Raw genomic sequence first — 19,111 nt, forward strand, 5'->3', positions numbered from 1 at the left:
AAAAAAAAAAAAAAAAAAAAAAAAAAATTTGCTGTATATTTCAAAATAGCTAGAAGATCTGGAACATTCCCAATGCAAAGAAAAGATAAATGTCTAAGATGATGAGCATCCTAATTACCCTGATCATTACACATTGTGTGCATGTATTAAAACATCACATGTACCCCGTAAATTGCACAATTATTACGTATCAATTAAAAAAACACATTTCATGGTCTTAGAGCTGCATAATGGTGAGTGTAGAAAACTCCTAAAATTCCTTCAGGTGAAAAAGCACTGTTCCCAAGAGACCGAGGGGTGGGCTCAGCGCAGCCTCCGTGGCCATGCAGAGTAAACACAACCCAAGCTGTGCCAGGAGGGAGAGCCCACAGTGCTCTCAGGCATGCCCTCCTCACCTTCCCCTTCCTGAAGGGCTTTCTGATCGCCAACGGCCTCAGGCACCAGCTTCCCATAGGAGTGCTTCTCGCTAGAAGCAAACTTCACTGTATCAAAGTAGACAGACCCATTGGAGACGTAGCTGGAAAACAAAAAAGGAAATGTGTGGGGGGAATCTAACAGACCCAAAAGTGTTTCAGCAAGATGACAGTAACAAAATAAAGCAGGGCTATAAAACTGCGAAATCTGTGGCCTATCTACTCTCTGTGGTGGCCACTGAAAACGGTATCAGCTGTTTGGACTGAGTGGGACACGAGGGCCCATCCCGCTGAGGCGGCGGCCTGCTTGCCCTGGCAGCTCATCCCTCTGCCTGGCGTCCTGTGACCCATGCAGCTCCCACCCTGCCTTGCTCAGGGCTGCTGTCATCCTCACTCCTGTGTGGCCTCGCCTTTCCCTGAATGTCCACACACCCTCAGCTTGGCCCAGCTGAGGCTCTTGGCCTCCATGAAGCACTCCAGATTACTCCAGTCTGGAATGACCCGTCCTCTCTGAGCTTCGGCTTGCCCGTGCCTCTCGGCTTGGCACAGCCTCTTATGCTGCCTCACAGTAGTCTGTGTTAAGTGGGGAGAGAAGCAGCGCTAATGCTTAAGAGTCTGCCCCGTTCCTGGCACTGCCACAACCTCTCGTTTCTGTTTCATCCAGCCAGTGTAGCTCCTGTGGGAGGGAAGCAACCTGAGGCTGGACACAGTGGGTCTCTGGGAGCAGGGGCACGGTACAGCGCTGAGCGCTACAGACAGATAACCGGGTTCCTGTTTGCATTCCCATTTGTTGGCCATTTCTGAAAATGCTTACTTTGGAGATTGAGACAATACAGGCCAGGGAAGAGTATAATGGACTCGCCAACAAAAAGTCACTACAATCATAGCCAAGCAATAGATGCTGATGAAACGTCCTCTCCCTCGGGATATGACACCAGGACTAGCGCTCTCAAAATGTCCGTGCAATGGCACTGATGTCTGTGAAGGCCCAGCAGTACTCACGCTCAGCACTATGCAGCTCTGCGGTCCCATGACCAATGGTCTTGGCTGCCGAGCTTCCCAGCAGATTTTGGGTTAGGTTCTCACTGGCCCCCAAGGCAGTGCAGACCTATGCTCCTCAGCCCCTGGGTGGGGCCCAGAGTTTCAGGAGGGTCTGCTGGGGACTTACAGCTACGCAGCCCCAGAACACCTGCTCCTCTGCTTCCCGGACCCAGACTCAGAGCTGCGGAGCTCCTCCCTGTGCGACGTTCTGCAGCCCTTCCCTCCCTAGGAAGGGCCCTTGTGCTTACCCGTAACCGTTGTCCACAATCTTCTGGACAAAGTTGACGATTTCTGGCACATACTCACTAACCCGGGTTAAGACATCTGGAGGGAGAACCTGTGCAAGACATGAGAAAGTCCTGGGATTTTCCCTTCTGAAAACCACACGCTCCATAAAAACGTTACCAATTCATAAAACGAAAAGCCCATTATGCCCCTCAACTCAGGTTCAGCGTTGACTTGGCCACTTAATTGAGCCAGCTTTGCCAAAACAGGAATTCAGAAATCAGGGCCCTTAGTGCAAGAGAGCCAGCACGAGACAATTGTGACACTTACGTTCAGAGCTTCCATGTCTCTGTGGAACTCCCCTTCCCAGAACTTGGGCAGCTTGGAGAAGATGGAATTGTCAGTCACATCACTGCCAAGTGTAGAATCCAGCCAGTCAGAGAGCAAATCCTTGGCCTCTTCCAGCAACACCTGAAGAGAAAGAAACAAAAACCCAGGAGTGGGCCACATACTTCACGTGAGCACATCTCGTGCAGTTGGTGTGAGCCCATCAGTGCCCTGAATTCAAAGGTGCTGGCCTCGATCTGTGAAGAGTCACCGTCTCCCAGGGAGACAGCGATGCTTACACAACTGGCTCGGCTGGGACAAACACAAGACTCCACAAATGGGCAGGTCTCACATGAACTCAGAAGAGCAGCGCCGAGGGGACCGTGGGTGCAGAGGCACCAAGAGGTGGGAGGGCCACGGTGGGCCTGGTGAGCACGTGCAGCCTACCTGGACCGTGCAGGGCAGGGTCATGGGCAGAGGCTGGGCAGGAGTACACAGTGTGTCATCTACAGCACAACCACTTGGTGCGTTCAGGAAAAGATTCATGACAGAGACAGCCAGAGGTTAGGAGAGACAGGCAAGGCACTGGCCCCGGAGGTCTCAAAAGCCCCATCTTCCTGATGCCATTGACTGAAGATGCTATCCCCACGTGACACACCATGGAATGGGAGGAAAAACCACCAATCCCAGCACAACATGGCATCTGTGTGACCCAGGTACTGACCACACACACTCTTAGGCATGAGACACGTCCCAAATGCACTCATGTCAGAAGAGAGAAACGTTTACCCTCCGCCTACCTTGGAGGGACCTAGCGCTCACAATGCACTGACCTGGACCTAGGACAGGGCGTGGCACCAAGCGGATGGTCTGTGGCCTACTACGGGGATGGGAGGCAAAGAACCAAGGCTAGAGGGAAAAAGTGTAGGAAAAATGGCCTGGCAGACAGTGAGGACACAGGGTGGACAGAGAAGCCACAACACAGACAGAGAAGGGGAACAGGTCCCATGTGGGCCAGGCTCTTGACGCAGTCCCTGCCTACAGCTCCTGAATCAAACAGATGTGTTAATGTATTGCAGGCCTGCGAGCGGCAAGGCACGTCTGCAGGAATGAGCACGCCCTCCCATCACGGCGGGGCATCCAGTGGGTAGACAAGCACCAAAAGCAGGGTGTGCGCTCTGGGGAGCAAAGGCTGCCAAGTCTGCTGCCTGGAAGGCAAACTCTGGGCCTGTCCCAAGAACAGGGACACGTGCATCCTCGCCCTCAGGGTCACCAAGGCCATGACCCAGCACGAACTGATGTCCTAATCAAGGCACCAAACGCCCAAGCACACGAGCAACTGTGAATGGGAGTCAGCAGAAACGACAAACAGATGGACGCTTCAGATGCAAGAGTTATCAGATACATAATACAACCCACTAAGTACGACATGCTAAAAGAATTAAGGAGACTGACAGATACGCAATAGCAAGCAGGGAGAGGCCAGCAAAACGGCCCAGGTAGATCTGAAAATAGAAGCAAACGGAACCTGCAGAGATGAAGCCTATTAACAGGCGAAACAGTCTTACATATCCTACTGAGTGACTGTTTCACTTCCTGTCTGAAGGAGAATTTGTGAACAGGAAGACAGAACTGAAGACGTCATCCAAAATGGAATAGAGACAAGAAGGAAAATATGAAAGACAGGTTAAGAGACACGGAGAAGGATGAGATGAAATGAAGAGACCCACATCTAATTGGCATCCCAGAGGAGAAGAGGGAGGGAATTGAGTAAAAGTGATACTTGAAGACGCATCTGAGAATTTCTCGAAACCCAGGCAACAATCCAGACCCAGGAAGCACACAAAATATCCAATAGGATAAGTAAAAACAAATCTCTTATAATGTCTTAGTCAAATAGCAGAAAACTGAAAAGAGAGACTATTTTTATAAGGTACCTGATAGAAGAGGCATATTTACTGATCAAAGAAAAGTGATTTGAAGGGCAACCGATGTTTTCAACAACAGCCAACAATGGCAGCCAGAAGACAGCAACCACCTCAAACAAACAGGGAGATATACACACTTCGAGACAGACAAAAGCTGCTTCCCACTAATACTTCTAAGATAATGTTTCTAAAACTTGCCTGATGATAGGATTGGAATACTCAATGTTGCTAGTCAAGCATACAGATTAACAATCAAAATGTATAAATACAAAAAGATAAGAGATTTCTGGTTTCAGTTTCACGTAAGTTAGGAGCTTGGAAGTTGCCACTCTACCTAACAATAGGTAAAAAGCTGAACAAACTGAAAAACCAACTCTTCTTAGATGCATAAGAGAAATAAGGTCATAGGGCAAACCACTGCCCTCCAAACTGGAGAGACCAACAGGAGAAGACAGAGAGTCACAACTTACTAGAGCAGAGACTCATAAGCTGAAAACTTATTGGAGGAACCACTGCTGGGGGAGGAAAACCAGGACTGTAACAGAGATTGCTGTATGCTTGGTGTAGGTAAGTCAGACAGCTGAAAACTGCAGGAACCCAGTCAAAGGGGACCCCACAGTTTTGTGAGTTTTACCTCTAGGAACCTGACCAGGCTCTCACAGTGAATATTGGAGAAAAATCCCTTGTGTTTCCAATAGCAAGAAGGGAAAGGAAGCATTCCAAAATACACCAGTGCAGTCTGTTCTTTTCTTTTCTTTTCTTTTCTTCTCTTTCTCTTTCTCTCTCTCTCTCTCTCTTTCCTTCTTTCTTTCTTTCTTTTTTGAGACAGAGTCTAGCTCTGTCACCAGGCTGGAGTGCAGTGGTGCAATCTCGGCTCACTGCAACCTCCGCCTCCTGGGTTCAAGCAATTCTCCTGCCTCCGCCTGCTAAGTAGAAGGGATTACAAGCACGTGACGCCACGCCCAACTAATTTTTGCATTTTCAATAGAGATGGGGTTTCACCATGTTGGCCAGGATGGTATCAATCTCCTGACCTCGTGATCTGCCCATCTGGGCCTCCCAAAGTGCTGGGATTTCAGGCGTGAGCCAACGCACCGGGCCAATAACTGGTAGGTCAGAAGTACAGGTAACAGACTACTACTTTCAATTGACATCTGAATTGGGGACAGTCTTACGGGACTAAGCCTTCAACCTGTCAGATCTGATGCTGCCTCCTGGCAGATTGTGTGGAAATGAATTAAATTACAGGACTCCCAGCTGGTGCTTGCTAGAGAACTGACGTGTTGTTGGGGCAGAGGTGGGCTGGGTGAGGGAGAAATCCCTACACAATTTAAACACTGTTTCCCCTTCCCTCAAACAAAAGCCAATCTGAAATGGCTACACACTGTAGGATTCCAAGTATGTGACATTCTGGAAAAGGCAAAACTATGGAGACAGTAAAAAGACTAGCTGTTGTCAGGAGTTGGGGTGGGGAGGGAGGGATAACAGCTGGAGCACAGAGGATGTTCAGGGCAGTGAAACTATTCTGTGTGATACTGTAATGGTGGATACGAGATAGTATTTGTCCAAACCCATAGGATGTACAATCCGGAGAGTGAATCCTAATGTAAACCACAGACTCAGGGCAATGACGTTCAGTGCAGGTTCACTGACTGTAACAAACGTACCCTCTGGTGGGTGCGGATACTGGGGGAGGTGACGGTGAGGTGGGTAGGGGATATACATATGACCTCTCACTTCTGATGTGAACCAGAATCTACTCTCAAAAAAGAACTTTTTTCTTCTAAAAAGTGAAAAAATAAGGAGAAACAGACAAATTCACCATCAGAGGAGGAGTTTTGTTTTGGTTCTTGTTTTTGTTTTTTAAGAAACTGTATGAATAGGCTAAGCCAGCAGGAAAAATTAGCAAAGACACACAAAATATTAACAACATGGCCAACAGGTATAGCTAAGCGGATGGCGTGTGGGACTGTGCAGTAGGTGATGAGACAAAATCTTCTCAAGCACAAGAGAACATTCAGAAGCCAGCACACACAGGGGCCACAACACAAGTCTCTGTTCAGATCCAGCTCGGAACAGACCATACTCTCCAACCCCTGGGTAATTAAGTTATAAGGGAATAACAATAAGTTAATATGAAAAAATACCATCCATTCGGAAATTTCAAATTCAGAAAGTTAATTATCTAGGTAATTCTAGATAATTAACTTTTAGATAATTACTTCTAGATCATTCCTGGGCTAAAAAATCCAAAATGGATATTAGAAATTGTTCACAAGTACTTGATGTCAAATTTTGCAGCAAAAATACTCAGAGGAAAATGTATAGCCTTAAATTCTTAAATCAGAAAATGAGCTACACTGCTAAGTGAGACAATGAAAAATAGAATAAATCCAAAGAAAAAAGAAGAAAAGAAGTAATGAAGAATGGACAAAAACTGATAAAAACAAAAAGACTAGAGAGGATCAACACAACAAAACTGGATCTGAGATACTGGTTATTTTTTTTTTTTTTTTTGAGATGGAATCTCGCTCTGTCACCCAGGCTGGAGTGCAGTGGCCGGATCTCGGCTCACTGCAAGCTCCGCCTCCTAGGTTTTACACCATTCTCCTGCCTCAGCCTCCAGAGTAGCTGGGACTACAGGCGCCCGCCACCACGCCCGGCTAGTTTTTTGTATTTTTTTTAGTAGAGACGGGGTTTCACCGTGTTAGCCAGGACGGTCTCGATCTCCTGACCTCGTGGTCCGCCCGTCTCGGCCTCCCAAAGTGCTGGGATTACAGGCTTGAGCCACTGCACCCGGCCGAGATACTGGTTCTTACATACAACATGTAAAATCCCAACAGTGTCTTACATGGAACTTGACAAGCTGAGGCTTCAAAACACACCTAACGACAAAACCAAGATGGGGCCTCTTACCTGTCAGATACCTGTGAGAGACAGCATGACACTTCTGCAGGACTGGACAATTTTTATAAATTTTTAAAATTTTAAATTCTTAAATGTTTTGTAGAGATAGAGTCTCACTATGTTGTCCCAGCTGATCTCAAACTCCTGGGCTCAAGGGATCCTCTTGCCTTGGCCTCCCAAGGTGCTATGATCACAGGGCTATGATCACAGGCACGAGCCACTGCACCTGGTCTGGGCTGGACAATTTGACCAACAGAACAGAACTAAGAGACACAAACACATGGAGACCCAACATGTAATGGAGATAATTTGTGTCTTAGTCTGTTTTTGTTCTGTTCTGTTTTGTTTTTGAGACAGTCTCACTCTGTTGCCCAGGCTGGAATGCAGTGGCGTGATCTCCGCTCATTACAACTTCCGCCTCCTGGGTTCAAGCTATTCTCCTGCCTCAGCCTCCAGAGTAGCTGGGATTACAGGCGCCCTCCACCACACCCGGCTAATTTTTTTTTTTTTTTTTTTTTTTTTTTTTTGAGACGGAGTCTTGCTCTATCGCAGGCTGGAGTGCAGTGGCCGGATCTCAGCTCACTACAAGCTCTGCCTCCCGGGTTCCCGCCATTCTCCTGCCTCAGCCTCCCAAGTAGCTGGGACTACAGGCGCCCGCCACCTCGCCCGGCTAGTTTTTTTTTGTATTTTTAGTAGAGATGGGGTTTCACGGTGTTAGCCAGGATGGTCTCGATCTCCTGACCTCGTGATCCACCCGTCTCGGCCTCCCAAAGTGCTGGGATTACAGGCTTGAGCCACCGCGCCCGGCCTAATTTTTGTATTTTTAGTAGAGACGGTGTTTTGCCATGTTGGCCAGGCTGGTCTCAAATCCCCGACCTCAGGTGATCCGCCCACCTCAGCCTCCCAAAGTGCTAGGATTACAGGTGTGAGTGACCCACTGCGCCTGGCCAGGAATGGGTAAATTTTTTTTTTTTCTTTTTGAGACAGAGTCTTGCTCTGTTGCCAGGCTGGAGTGCAATGGCACGATCTTGGCTCACTGCAACCTCTGACTTCCTGGTTCGAGGGATTCTCCCACCTCAGCCTCCCGAGTAGCTGGAATTACAGATGTGCACCACCATGCCCAGCTAATTTTTTGTGTTTTTAGTAGAGATGGGGTTTCACCATGTTGGCCAGGATGGTCTCGATCTCCTGACCTCTTGATCTGCCCACCTTGGCCTCCCGAAGTGCTGGATTACTGGTGTGAGCCACCATGCCCGGCCTAGGAATGGGTAACTTTAAAAGGAAATGTATTTCTTACAATTCTGTAGGCTGGGAAGGTCAAGGTCAAGGGGCCACATCTGTTCTGGGCCTTCTTGCTGGTGGGGACTCTCCGCAGAGTTCCAAGGTGGCGTGGAGCATCACATGGCCGGGGCCTCATGAGGGCCAAACTGGCTTCTGTTACAGCCCCACTCTCATGATAACTACCCTACTCCTGTGATAACCCATTAATCCATTAACCCATTCATGAGGGCAGAACTCTCATGACCCAATCACCTCTAAAAGGCCTTACCTCTTAATACTGTTACACTAGGGATTAAGTTTCAACATGAGCTTTGGAGGGGACAAACATTCAAATCATAGAAATCAGTATCGGAAGACATAAGAATGATACAAAACAGTAAGAGAAGGACCAATAACCGCATGGGAAAGGGGGAGACATGGGGGCACAGAATCACAGCTGGAAGCAAGCACGTGACAAGATGCTCAGTCTCAGGAGAGGTTGGAAAAAGGGACATTGAAACCAAAGAAATCAGCACTTCGCATTCATGGCATTGTTGAAAGCGAAGAATCTGACAATACAAATGTGGGGTGGGTGTATGTGCAAATATACAGCACACCCGAAATGTGGCAGAGGAAGAAGAAATTTCCACAGACATTTCTTTATTTCTTTTTCTTAAGAGTCTGGGTCTCACTCTGCTGCCCAGGCTGGAGTGCAGTGGTGCGATCATGGCTCACTGCAGCCTCAAACTCCTGGGCTCAGGTGATTGTCTCAACTCAGCCTCCTCAGTAGCTGGAACCACAGGCATGTGTCACCATGCTTGGCTAATTTTTGAATTTTTTGTAGAAACAGTCTCACCATATTGCCTAGGCTGGTCTGGAGCTCCTGGGCTCAAGTGATCTTCTTGCCCTGGCTTCCCAAAGTGCTGGGATTATAGGTGTGAGCCACTGTGCCTGGCCACATAGACATTTCTGATATGGCCACTGTGCAGATAAGAATGAGCCTAGCAGGCCTGTGTCTGCCACCTGAGAAACACCTGCCTACAGAGCTGGCCATTGGCTGGCATCCAGGAGCTGAAATGTCCCCTGTGCTAAGAGGTCGGGAAACCCAGCTCTGTGGCAGCAGCCCCCATGGGCTGTTGAACAAACACTGTGGCTTATGCAGGTGGAACCCCAGCTTTCCTTCTGGGGAGTCGGGAATTGTGGCATGTGCCAGGGAGAGGGGGCCTATGTGGTGGGCTTCCCTAGGGAGGGACATTTCGCACATATGGCTCCATTATTTCCTGGTGGGGGAAAGTGTGCTGTGTCCCCTTATAGGATGGAGGGAGGAAGCTTCAGCGGCCTGTCTGTGGATGACTGAAGACTCTGCCTAAGATTCTGCTCCTCGCTGTGTCACTGTTAAAAACCTCAGACGAGATGGTAAGTCAATGCCAAGTCTCATGAGTCCTTCTAGAGGACCCCAGAATGTGTGGGCAGTGTTGGGAACCCCCGACACAGTCACCCACATATATCCTATACAACCCAGCAATTCCACTTGCAGGTATATGGCCTAAAGAAACTTGCAAATGTCTACCTAGAGACAACACAAAACAACTCACGGTTCAGAAAAAGATGCTCCACGTCACTAGCTATTAGGGAAATGCAAACCAAAACCACAGGATATACCACCTCACACCTACTAGAATGGAAAAAATGAAGAATAACAAGCTTTGGCAAGGATACGGAGAAAACAGAACCCCGGTGCACTATGGGGGGGAATGTGTAATAGCACAGCCACTGCAGAAACAATACAGCGGTTACGTGGACTATCAAAAATAGAATCATCATATGACCCAGCAACTCCCCTTCTGGGTATGTCCCCAAAAGAAGTGAAAGCAAGAACTCAAGCAGGTATTTGTACACCCAGGTTTACAGCAGCAACACTTGCAATCGTCAAAATGTGGAAACAACCCACATGTCCACGGGCAGGTGAAACGATGAGCAAAACGCGGCCCATCTATATACAACAGAGCGTCATTCAGTCACGGGAAGGAAGCAGAGTCTGACACGTGCTACAGCATGGGTCAACCATGGGGACACTACGCTGGGCAAAATAAACCAGACACAAAAAGACCCTGTCTCTACAAAAAAAAAAAAAAAAAAAAAAAAAAAAGCTTTTAAAAATGGCTAAGATGGTAAATTTCTTATAATGTGTGTTTTACCACAATTTAAAAATATATATATTAGTGGAACAACTGGGAAAAACATGACAGCAGCATTGTTGGTAACAAGGACACCTAACTGCCTGTCCCAGGAGAACAGACAAACAGCTCAGCCCCCAGGCAGGCACTGAGGGAGTGACAGCGACCACGTGCGGGTCCATCCCAGAAGCACAGCTTGAGTGAAAGCACACTCATGACTACACACACGTGGCGCGTTTCCATGAAGTTTGGAAACAGGCACAACGAAGCAATCTGCTGAGTCAGGACACCGAAGAGACCAAACTAGAAAGAAACATGCCGGCGAAGGGCAGACGCAGACTCCCTGCCCCATCACTGAGGTGGGGCCAGGGCAGTGGTGAGGGAAGGCAGGGCTGCCGCCTAAGTGGGGCCGCTTTTTTCCACGCACAGCTGCAGCCATCTCTTCTCTTTTCCATCGAGTTCTTAAAGGGTGACCAGCAGGTGGCGCCGGCACAAAGGCGAAGGCCTTCCTGACAGGGTGCCAGCCACAGGGGGAAAGCCTGAGGAAGAGGGCAGGGTCCCCTGTGCACTCAGCTCTCTCCCCTGTGTCTGAAGGAGATCTTGGCAGGGGCAGCAGAGCTGGTCAACGTGAAGGCCCCAACCTCAGTAGGCACCCACAGGCCTCAATTCTCAATTCAATGGTAATCCCTGCTCCTCCTTCTCCAGCGGGTGTGGGGAGAGTCCACTGGAGAATCCTGGAACGCTTCCACAGAAGGCGGCCTCCCCACATTCCAAGTGCATCTCCTGCCTATCTGATGGGAGTGCCGGGAGGGTGTGGATCCCGAGTCTCCTTCCAGTGGCACAGGCTCTGCACCCAGGAAATGGGGCAAGATGGTGTGGGAGGGGAGGGGCACTGACTCAGCCACCACAGAACAGGGCCACCTGCCGCAGTGGGGCTACAGGAGACACAGCGTGTCTTCCACTAAGACAAACTGTGGAATCAATCCGCGCACACAGATCCATCTATGCACGGCCCGACATGTGAGCCGAAAGGGCTGGCTGGAGACATGTGAAGCCTCACCTCCACACAGCTGTTGACTTCCTCCCCCGTGAGTCTGGACTGCACAGCTTTCTCAAGCGGTTCTGTGGCAAGCTGCACTTCGTGCTGAATCCGTTCGAGCATCTGCTTTTTATCAGGATCCGTGGTCTCATTTAATTTTACTGAAAATGGCTACAACCATAAAGACATGTCAAACCTATTAGATACTGCTCAGCAAAACCCCAAGTTCACAAAGGTGATTCCAGGTAGAAAACAGACCAGTTTTTCCCATGGCCGCATAGAGATAGAGAAGTTTGCACCCCAAGTGGCAGGGCAGTAAGTAACTAAGGGAGACTGAAGCACCCCGCTCAGGAGCTCCTGGTACTGCCCTCTCATGTGTGCCCCTGGACAGGGCACCAAACCTCTCTGTGCCTCAGTTTCTCCAATGCAAAATGGGTGTGAGAGCAGTATTTCTAGGGCTGTTGTGGGGATGAGGAAAAGTGGGCCACCCAGTGAGTTCTGAGGTGTGCTGCAGACACCTCCATCAAGAAGGCACTCAGGCCTCACTGACCTAAAAGATTGCTAAGCTCTAATTTCATTCCTGTTTTTAAGTCCAGAGATAAAATGCCATAAACATATCCGTAATGATTACTATAATTACTAAGGATATTTAGTAGACAGTAAAGTGACCTATTCTTACTATTGTCATAAAAATAACTATATAATAATGGTTACTCAGAATGAAAATACTAGAGAGAACTAACTTCTTCAAAAGATTCTGGAAATTTACAGTATTACCAAATTAAAAAGCTTAGTATAGCTTTTGTATCTCAGGCAGAAGTTTCTGATTTAGTTGTGACCTTGGCATTGAAAATTAGATAGCAATATTGGTAAGCATATTTATAAGTGTAATTAGTGGCACCGGGATGAATTCAGTTGTTTTCCTATAAGTGGCAGGAAGGTCACCTACTCTCCACTCCACCCCAGGGCATCTTTCCTGGTGACTTCGTCACAGGCCAGGGGACCTTACCTATCGAGACTTCAGTGCCCCTGATGGAACTGGCTTGAGTAACATACACTTTGTGAAAGCCTGTGAGACTGACACTACCCTAGGGACAGTAACCTACAAAGGACCGAGAAAAGAAAGCACAGGGTTTGGTTTCTAGAGCAGACAGCAAGAGGCCCACCTTCAGGGCAGCCTGAACATCCTCCAAGAGCTGTGCCGCCTCAGGCCTCCTCTCCAGATACTGCTCGAACAGGTGGTTCTGCCGGGCCCTCTTGATGATCTGGGGAGGGAAGGCAGACATTGGGGAGTGAAGCTTGGAGCCCAGCTGCGTCCCTCTGCAGCAGGCCACTCTCTCCCTTGGCCAACTCTAAGTGAAGGTGAGGGTGGTGGCAGACAACTGTGGGCCCCAGACATGCATACCATCATCAAATAGAAACACCATCCTCCATCTCCCACCTGCCAAGTAGTGCCCAAGGCCTAACGTGATCTTTGTGACGCTTAACGAAATGAGCCCCGGGGGCCCCAGCTTCCCCTGCAAGCCACTTGTTGAAGTGCGTGCTATGGGAGGCCTTCCCTCTGCACAACACCAGGAGCTACTGACCCCTGAGCAACATGCAGGTTTCTAACCTGTCTGAGCATCATAGAAATGATATCAGCAGCATAAGTGGTAATATTAACTCATCGAGGGGATTAAAATGATGTTTATCAGGTCAAAACACAAGCTAGCTCAAGCCTACATTATTTTATTTACTTATGCAAAAGTCCCATCTTCTTTCACACCATCCAATTGTATTTAAAATTTAATCTTACAAATTCCCTTTACCTTGTCGTCAATATCCGTAATGTTCATGCAATAAAAGACATCAAATTTGAAGTAATCTTTCAACACTCTTCTCAAGATATCAAAAGAGATGTAGGACCTAAGGCAACGAAAAAACAAACATTTCCAGACCAGACAATATGTACAGCTGAACCTCCAACAACACAGGTCTCAACTGCACGGGCCCATTTATACATGATTTTCGCTGCCACCCCTGAAACAGCAAGAACCCCCTCTTCTCCTCCTCAGTCTACTCAACGTGAAGATGGCAAGGAAGATGACCTTCATGATGATCCACTTCCACCTAACGAATAATAAATATATGTCCTCTCCCTGAAGATTTTCTTCATAATATTTTCTTTTCTCTGGCTTTCCTTCTCGTTAGGAATACAGTATGTAATGTCTATACAAAATATGTGTTCATTGACTGGCATGCCATTGGTATGGCTTCTGGTCAACAGGAGGCTATTTTAGTAGTGAAGTTTTTGGGGAATCAAAAGTTATGTGTGGGTTTTCAAATGTGCAGAGGGTCACGCCCTCTACCCTCCAGGTTGTTCAAGGGTTGACTATACATGTCCTTGGCACTGCAACTACAACATGAACAAATAAAAGGACTCTGTGGCATCTACAGCCAGCTACTCCTCAGGAGCTACGGCCATGACCATCCAGTGGTCAGGCAGGTCACAGCCAACTCAGCCTCAGGCCTGTCAGGTCTGAGTGTCACGGGAACTCAGCATCTGGGGACCCCCACCAGAGCCTGAGGGATGAGAGAAAACTTTAAGGTACGTGAGAAAAAGTGCCGAGGTTGAGTCCGGCATGTTAGCAGTAGGGCTATGGCCATTTTGTTTTTGGTGATCTGTAGTCTTTCTGCAGCGAATATGGATTACTTATGGAATTAAAATTTTCATCATAAAAATAAGAGAAGAAATTCAGGCTTGATTTCTCAAATCTCAGGTCTCTGTAGCAGATCTAAGATTTTTGTGGACCTAAGATTCCCGCTGCAGATCCCAGTGGTTCTGACTTCTGCGTACAACTGCAGAAGCCGCAGGGACACTCCACAGTGGACCTACCTGGCGTGCCCCATGTGAGATGCGTCATAGACGGTTGGCCCACAGCAATACCACGTCACCTTTTTCCCATCTTGAGGTATGAACACTTCCTTTGTTAGGAATGAAGGAATGACGATCACAAGAAATGCAAGAAACACTGCACAGGATTACCAAAAACAGCAACAAACATCACAGTGTGGTTTGTGTTTTGTGTAAACAATTCAACAGAGACCATTTTGTTTTATTGTGAAAAGTCACAGTCTCAGTGGGAGCTCAGTGAGATGTACGGCACCTCCCACCGACTGAGCCCTGGGTGGGTGGAGCCTCTTCCTCACCTATGGTGGGAGGCTATAAAGGGAATCCATGATCTTATTTATTGCTGAAATGCTGCTTATTTAACAATAACACAGCTAATATTTACTGAGTACCTACCATGTGCTAGGTCCTGAGTTAAATACTCAATACGTAGTACACTCTAGGATGCAGGTTATGTCATTTTCTTTTAACAGATAAAGAAACTGAGGCAGACAGCACTTGGCCAGGGTCAGTCCCTGTTGGAGGAGCCCGGCTTGGAAGCCAGGACCCCTGAATCGTGGTGCTGCTCACCACTGTTCTGGCACCACCCCCCAACATCCCAGCATCCTCAGACCTCTCTGGGGGCAGTATCCTCAACCAGTTTCCCAAGGAAGGCCATGAACTCCCTCACACCTGACTCTGTCTGCCAAACGTGCTCCCTGATGGAAATCCAAGCACCCCTGGCCAGAGTCTGGTCTGAAATCTCTGGAGTCACTGGCCATGCCCTGAGCCAAGCAAACCATGCAAACTCCATTCTGTTAGGAACCAATCCTGCCTTCTTCTCAAAACCTGCTGTGCTCCCAACAACATCCAGCCGGTTTACAGTTTTGCCCATCTTGCTTGGCTCACATGGTGACACCTGCTGCAACCACATGTCCTCCTGAAAGGCCTGGCTGTGGATGACCTCAAGTATTCACAGACAGTTGGGCAGAGTTGAGAGACAAGCCAGGGTGATCCATGCCCAGAAGCCATGGGCAGGCTGCCACATGGGGCGTGATCCTTCGTGTGTCTGAGTTTCAGAGGACAGCTCTGCCCCCGGGCCACAGAGATGCTAACATGGAAGTGACTGAAGGATCTTAAACCTGGATTTATGGAACTCCAGAGCCCAACACAAGGAACGGAGAAGTCTGTTGTGTGACAAGGCACAGGGGCCGTCCTGCCTCCCACCGTGTGCATGTACCACAGCATCTGTGTCCTCCTTACCTTGTTCCTGGTGAGGCTGTTGTAAAGGTGGAGTCTGCGTGGCTGGGTCCCAGCAGGAGGGGACCACTGGGGCTGCACACGTCGGCCTTTACCTGGGAGGCGAAGAGAGCGGGGTCAGGGTCCAGGGGCAGCACCAGGAAGTGCAAGTCACCTCTTCATCTGGAGACTTGGTTTTTACAACAGGACTACAGTTTTCCATGAAATTTACACAACATGAAACCACACGAACCTCGGTCAACATCACGCAGGTCAAAGACAACCGTGTCTTTCTTTTTTTTTTAGATGGAGCCTCGCTCTGTTGCCCAGGCCGGAGTGCAGTGGCGTGATCTCGGCTCACTGCAAGTTCCACCTCCCGACAACCGTGTGTTTCTTTTGCTTTCTCATATTCTGTATGGCAGCATACCCCAATAACACCCTTAGAACCCCAGAAGCGCTGAGGAATGCCTACACAGCGTGCTCAGCACACTCCGCTGCTCTTCAGATACTGGCCCCTTGCTGGCAGTGAGCACGCCACCACCTGGCACTCCTGGGTCGGTCAGGGCTCAACACTGACAAGGTATAGTCTGTGCCGCCGCAGTCCTGGGAACCTCCCCCTCCCAGAATCCCTCACCTGGACAAAGTGAGGATTTTGGGGACTCTTCTTGGGACAGAGGCCACCTCCAAGCCTCCAAGCCCTGGCAACAGAGGCCAGGAGTCAGAGCAGAAAGGACCCCACCGTGGCCACTGCCAGCAGGCAAGACTGGCTCCAGCCCAGCCCCTCCTTACCACTTCGGACACTGCAGAAGCGAGTGGCTGGCTCCCAGCTCTGGGCCCGCAGCCCAGCAGACTCTGATCCAGACACTGGGCTTCAAGCTCCACACAGGTCTATACTGCCTTCAGAAATAACCTGAGCTCCTCTCAGCCCCCAGGCAGAAACCCTTGCCAGCTAGCCCCTCAGTGCAGTCACCTCCTCCTAGCCAGACTTCCCCAGTTGTTCCCCTCCACTCGCCTGTGGGCTGCCTGGGCTGCTCTGACCACACTGCTTCTAGGCCTGGCTTCCAACCTGGCATGATGCTGTCCTTACACAACCTACATCTGGGACCCCTGAAGGGGCAGAGCTCTGTCCCTGGGGCCAGGGGCAGCCACAGGGTGATTATTCATCCTCTGAAACGTCAATCCCACAACGCTGGGTGTGGAGGACGGTACCTGGTGACTTTACCATTGTCCTCGGCTGGCTCCTGCCTGCCCTGCCCCCTCTGCAGATCCCCACTTTCCTCCACAGTCGTCGCCTACAGGTCCAGGTTCTGCGTTATGCTCTGCTGGACACCTCTGACCCCAGCTGGTGCCTGGCCCTGGGAAGGGCTTCACATGTCTCTGCTGAGTGGCACCAGGAAGGCCTACAAGATGGATACTCCTAGCACTGACCTGTGCCCACCCTAGCAGGTCGCCTGGCAGCTCACCAGGGTGCTCGCATCCTGCCTCCTCCTGTCCTTGGTTTCTGTGCCAGAGAGTCTGGCAGCATGGCCAGGAAATCACCACGCAGCGATGACAGGGAAGTTGGTCCTGGGCACCAGCCATCTCCTGGCCTCCTGGCTCTTGCTTGGGCCACAAGAGCCAGGACGGCAGACGCTGATGACAAACAGGCCAAGGGCAGGAAGGAAGGCGGCTGCAGTGTGTGTGTCTGGGCAGGGAGGGAAGTGTGGGCAGATAGGAGATGGGGCAGGAGATGGAGAAAGGTCCAGTGCTCAGCAGCAGCCCCCACTCTAGGTGAGTTCCAGCAGTCACAGGTGGTCAGATTCTAAAGCATAGGAAACCCCCAATCCTAATCAAACATCATGTGCTTATTGAGGCCAAGTGTAGCTTGGCCTCAGTTTACGTTAAATGCCTCACAAGCCCTTGAAGGAGAATCTCACTCAATGCCTGGAGACATTCAACCGGTCACTCGAGGATCCGGTCACTCTAGGATCCCTCGCTCTCCTCCCTCACTAAGACCCTGGAGCTCCTTCCACAGGACACTGCTGCCATCTTAGACAGCTGGAGACACTGCCCAGAAACGCAGCCATGAGGCCACGGGGTCATCACACTTGCCCTGCTATGACGAAACGGCCCAGGGTTCACAGGACTGAAAGTTCGTCCAAGAAGCCTGGCCACAGCCAGCGTTCTAGCTCCCCGAAGGCTGCTACCTCCACACAGCTGGCGATGGGATCCCCAGGAAATGGGTTACCAGGCCCAGATATACAAATTCAGATTTGCAAAAGGGAAGAACTGAGAGATACCACATAAGGACCCTTGCCACCCCCGCTTTTTTTTCCTTTCTTTCTTTTTTTTTAAGACAAAATCTCGCTCTGTCACCCAGGCTGGAGTACAGTGGCACAATCACAGCTCACTGCAACCTCCGCCTCCCGAGTTCAAGCGATTCTCCTGCCTCAGCCTCCCGAGTAGCTGGGACTACAGGCGCCCGCCACTATGCCCCACTAGTTTTTGTATTTTTAGTAGAGATGGGGTTGCACCATATTGGCCAGGCTGGTCTCAAACTCCTGACCTTGTGATCTGCCTGCCTCAGCCTCCTAAAGTGCTGGGATTATAGGCGTGAGCCACCGCACCCAGCCTGTGCTTTTGTTTCTTTGGAAAAAATGAACACATATTCATTGATTCCACAGTCCCACCCTGACCTGAGAGATCCAACAACAGAACAACTATGAACCGCTCGTGAGAGACATGCCTTCGAAACAGGGATGTGGGAGGCTGAAGATAAAACGATGGAGAGAGAAGCCAGGAAGTGGCAAGCAGTGTCTGCCTACATCACATCAGATGCAGACAGGACCAAGCAAGGGGCTCACGGACAGAAATCAGGACCCAAGCAAGGGGTTCACGGAGAGAAATCAGGACCAAGCGAGGGGTTCACGGAGAGAAATCAGGACCAAGCGAGGAATTCATGGAGAGAAATCAGGACCAAGCGAGGGGCTCACGGACAGAAATCAGGACCCAAGCAAGGGGTTCACGGAGAGAAGTCAGGACCAAGCGAGGGGTTCACGGAGAGAAGTCAGGACCCAAGCAAGGGGTTCATGGAGAGAAATCCTTCATCAGGAAGTTAGGGTCCTCCATCCGAGGGGTGAGAGCAACACCAAACCTTCACGTTGGTAAAACCACGGCCTCGGCATCTGACAGACCCACACCCTCCTCAGTGAAGGGTGTGCCTGACACTCCTTCCCGGGGGGCAGGCAGAGGCCGGCAGGCTGCAAGGGCTGAGCCTCCACTGTGGGCGAGAAGTGCCCAACAAGTTCAACGTCCTGATATCCAGTGGACCTCCGTGCTGGAGGCCGGCGATCCAGGGAAGGGATCCCCCTGGAAGGGGTCTGGTTTCACAGGAATAGAGCCCTGGGGGTTACGCAGAGCCTTTCCTTTTTTTTTTTTTTTTTTTCCCCCCTGAGACAGAGTCTCGCTCTGTCGCCCAGGCTGCAGTGCAATGGCATGATCTCGGCTCACTGCAAGCTCCGCCTCCCAGGTTCACACCATTCTCCTGCCTCAGCTTCCCGAGTAGCCGGGACTATAGGCCCCCACCACCACGCCCGGCTAATTTTTTGTATTTTTAATAGCGATGGGGTTTCACTGAGTTAGCGAGCATGGTCTCAATCTCCTGACCTCATGATCCACCCGCCTCAGCCTCCCAAAGTGCTGGGATT

General features: G+C 49.9%; 1 protein-coding gene across 4 annotated transcripts in view; it reads right to left on the bottom strand.

The window, feature by feature from the left end:
• CARS1 (cysteinyl-tRNA synthetase 1) overlaps positions 1-19,111 on the bottom strand; it is a 55,917-nt gene that overhangs the window by 25,161 nt on the left and 11,645 nt on the right. For 2 of the 4 annotated variants that reach the window (XM_023183461.2, XM_023183460.2), the window contains 8 exons: positions 15,450-15,541; positions 14,193-14,281; positions 13,126-13,222; positions 12,484-12,582; positions 11,339-11,488; positions 2,010-2,150; positions 1,703-1,791; positions 396-517 (listed from right to left, as the gene is read on the bottom strand). In XM_023183461.2, coding sequence (XP_023039229.1) covers positions 396-517; positions 1,703-1,791; positions 2,010-2,150; positions 11,339-11,488; positions 12,484-12,582; positions 13,126-13,222; positions 14,193-14,281; positions 15,450-15,541 — 879 coding nt within the window. Of the gene's footprint in view, positions 1-395; positions 518-1,702; positions 1,792-2,009; positions 2,151-11,338; positions 11,489-12,483; positions 12,583-13,125; positions 13,223-14,192; positions 14,329-15,449; positions 15,542-19,111 lie in introns of all 4 variants that reach the window. The other 2 variants (XM_023183462.2, XM_023183463.2) reach the window with 1 other exon arrangement.

The sequence above is a fragment of the Piliocolobus tephrosceles genome, chromosome 13 (assembly GCF_002776525.5).
Source record: "Piliocolobus tephrosceles isolate RC106 chromosome 13, ASM277652v3, whole genome shotgun sequence".
NCBI classification, from domain to species: domain Eukaryota; kingdom Metazoa; phylum Chordata; class Mammalia; order Primates; family Cercopithecidae; genus Piliocolobus; species Piliocolobus tephrosceles.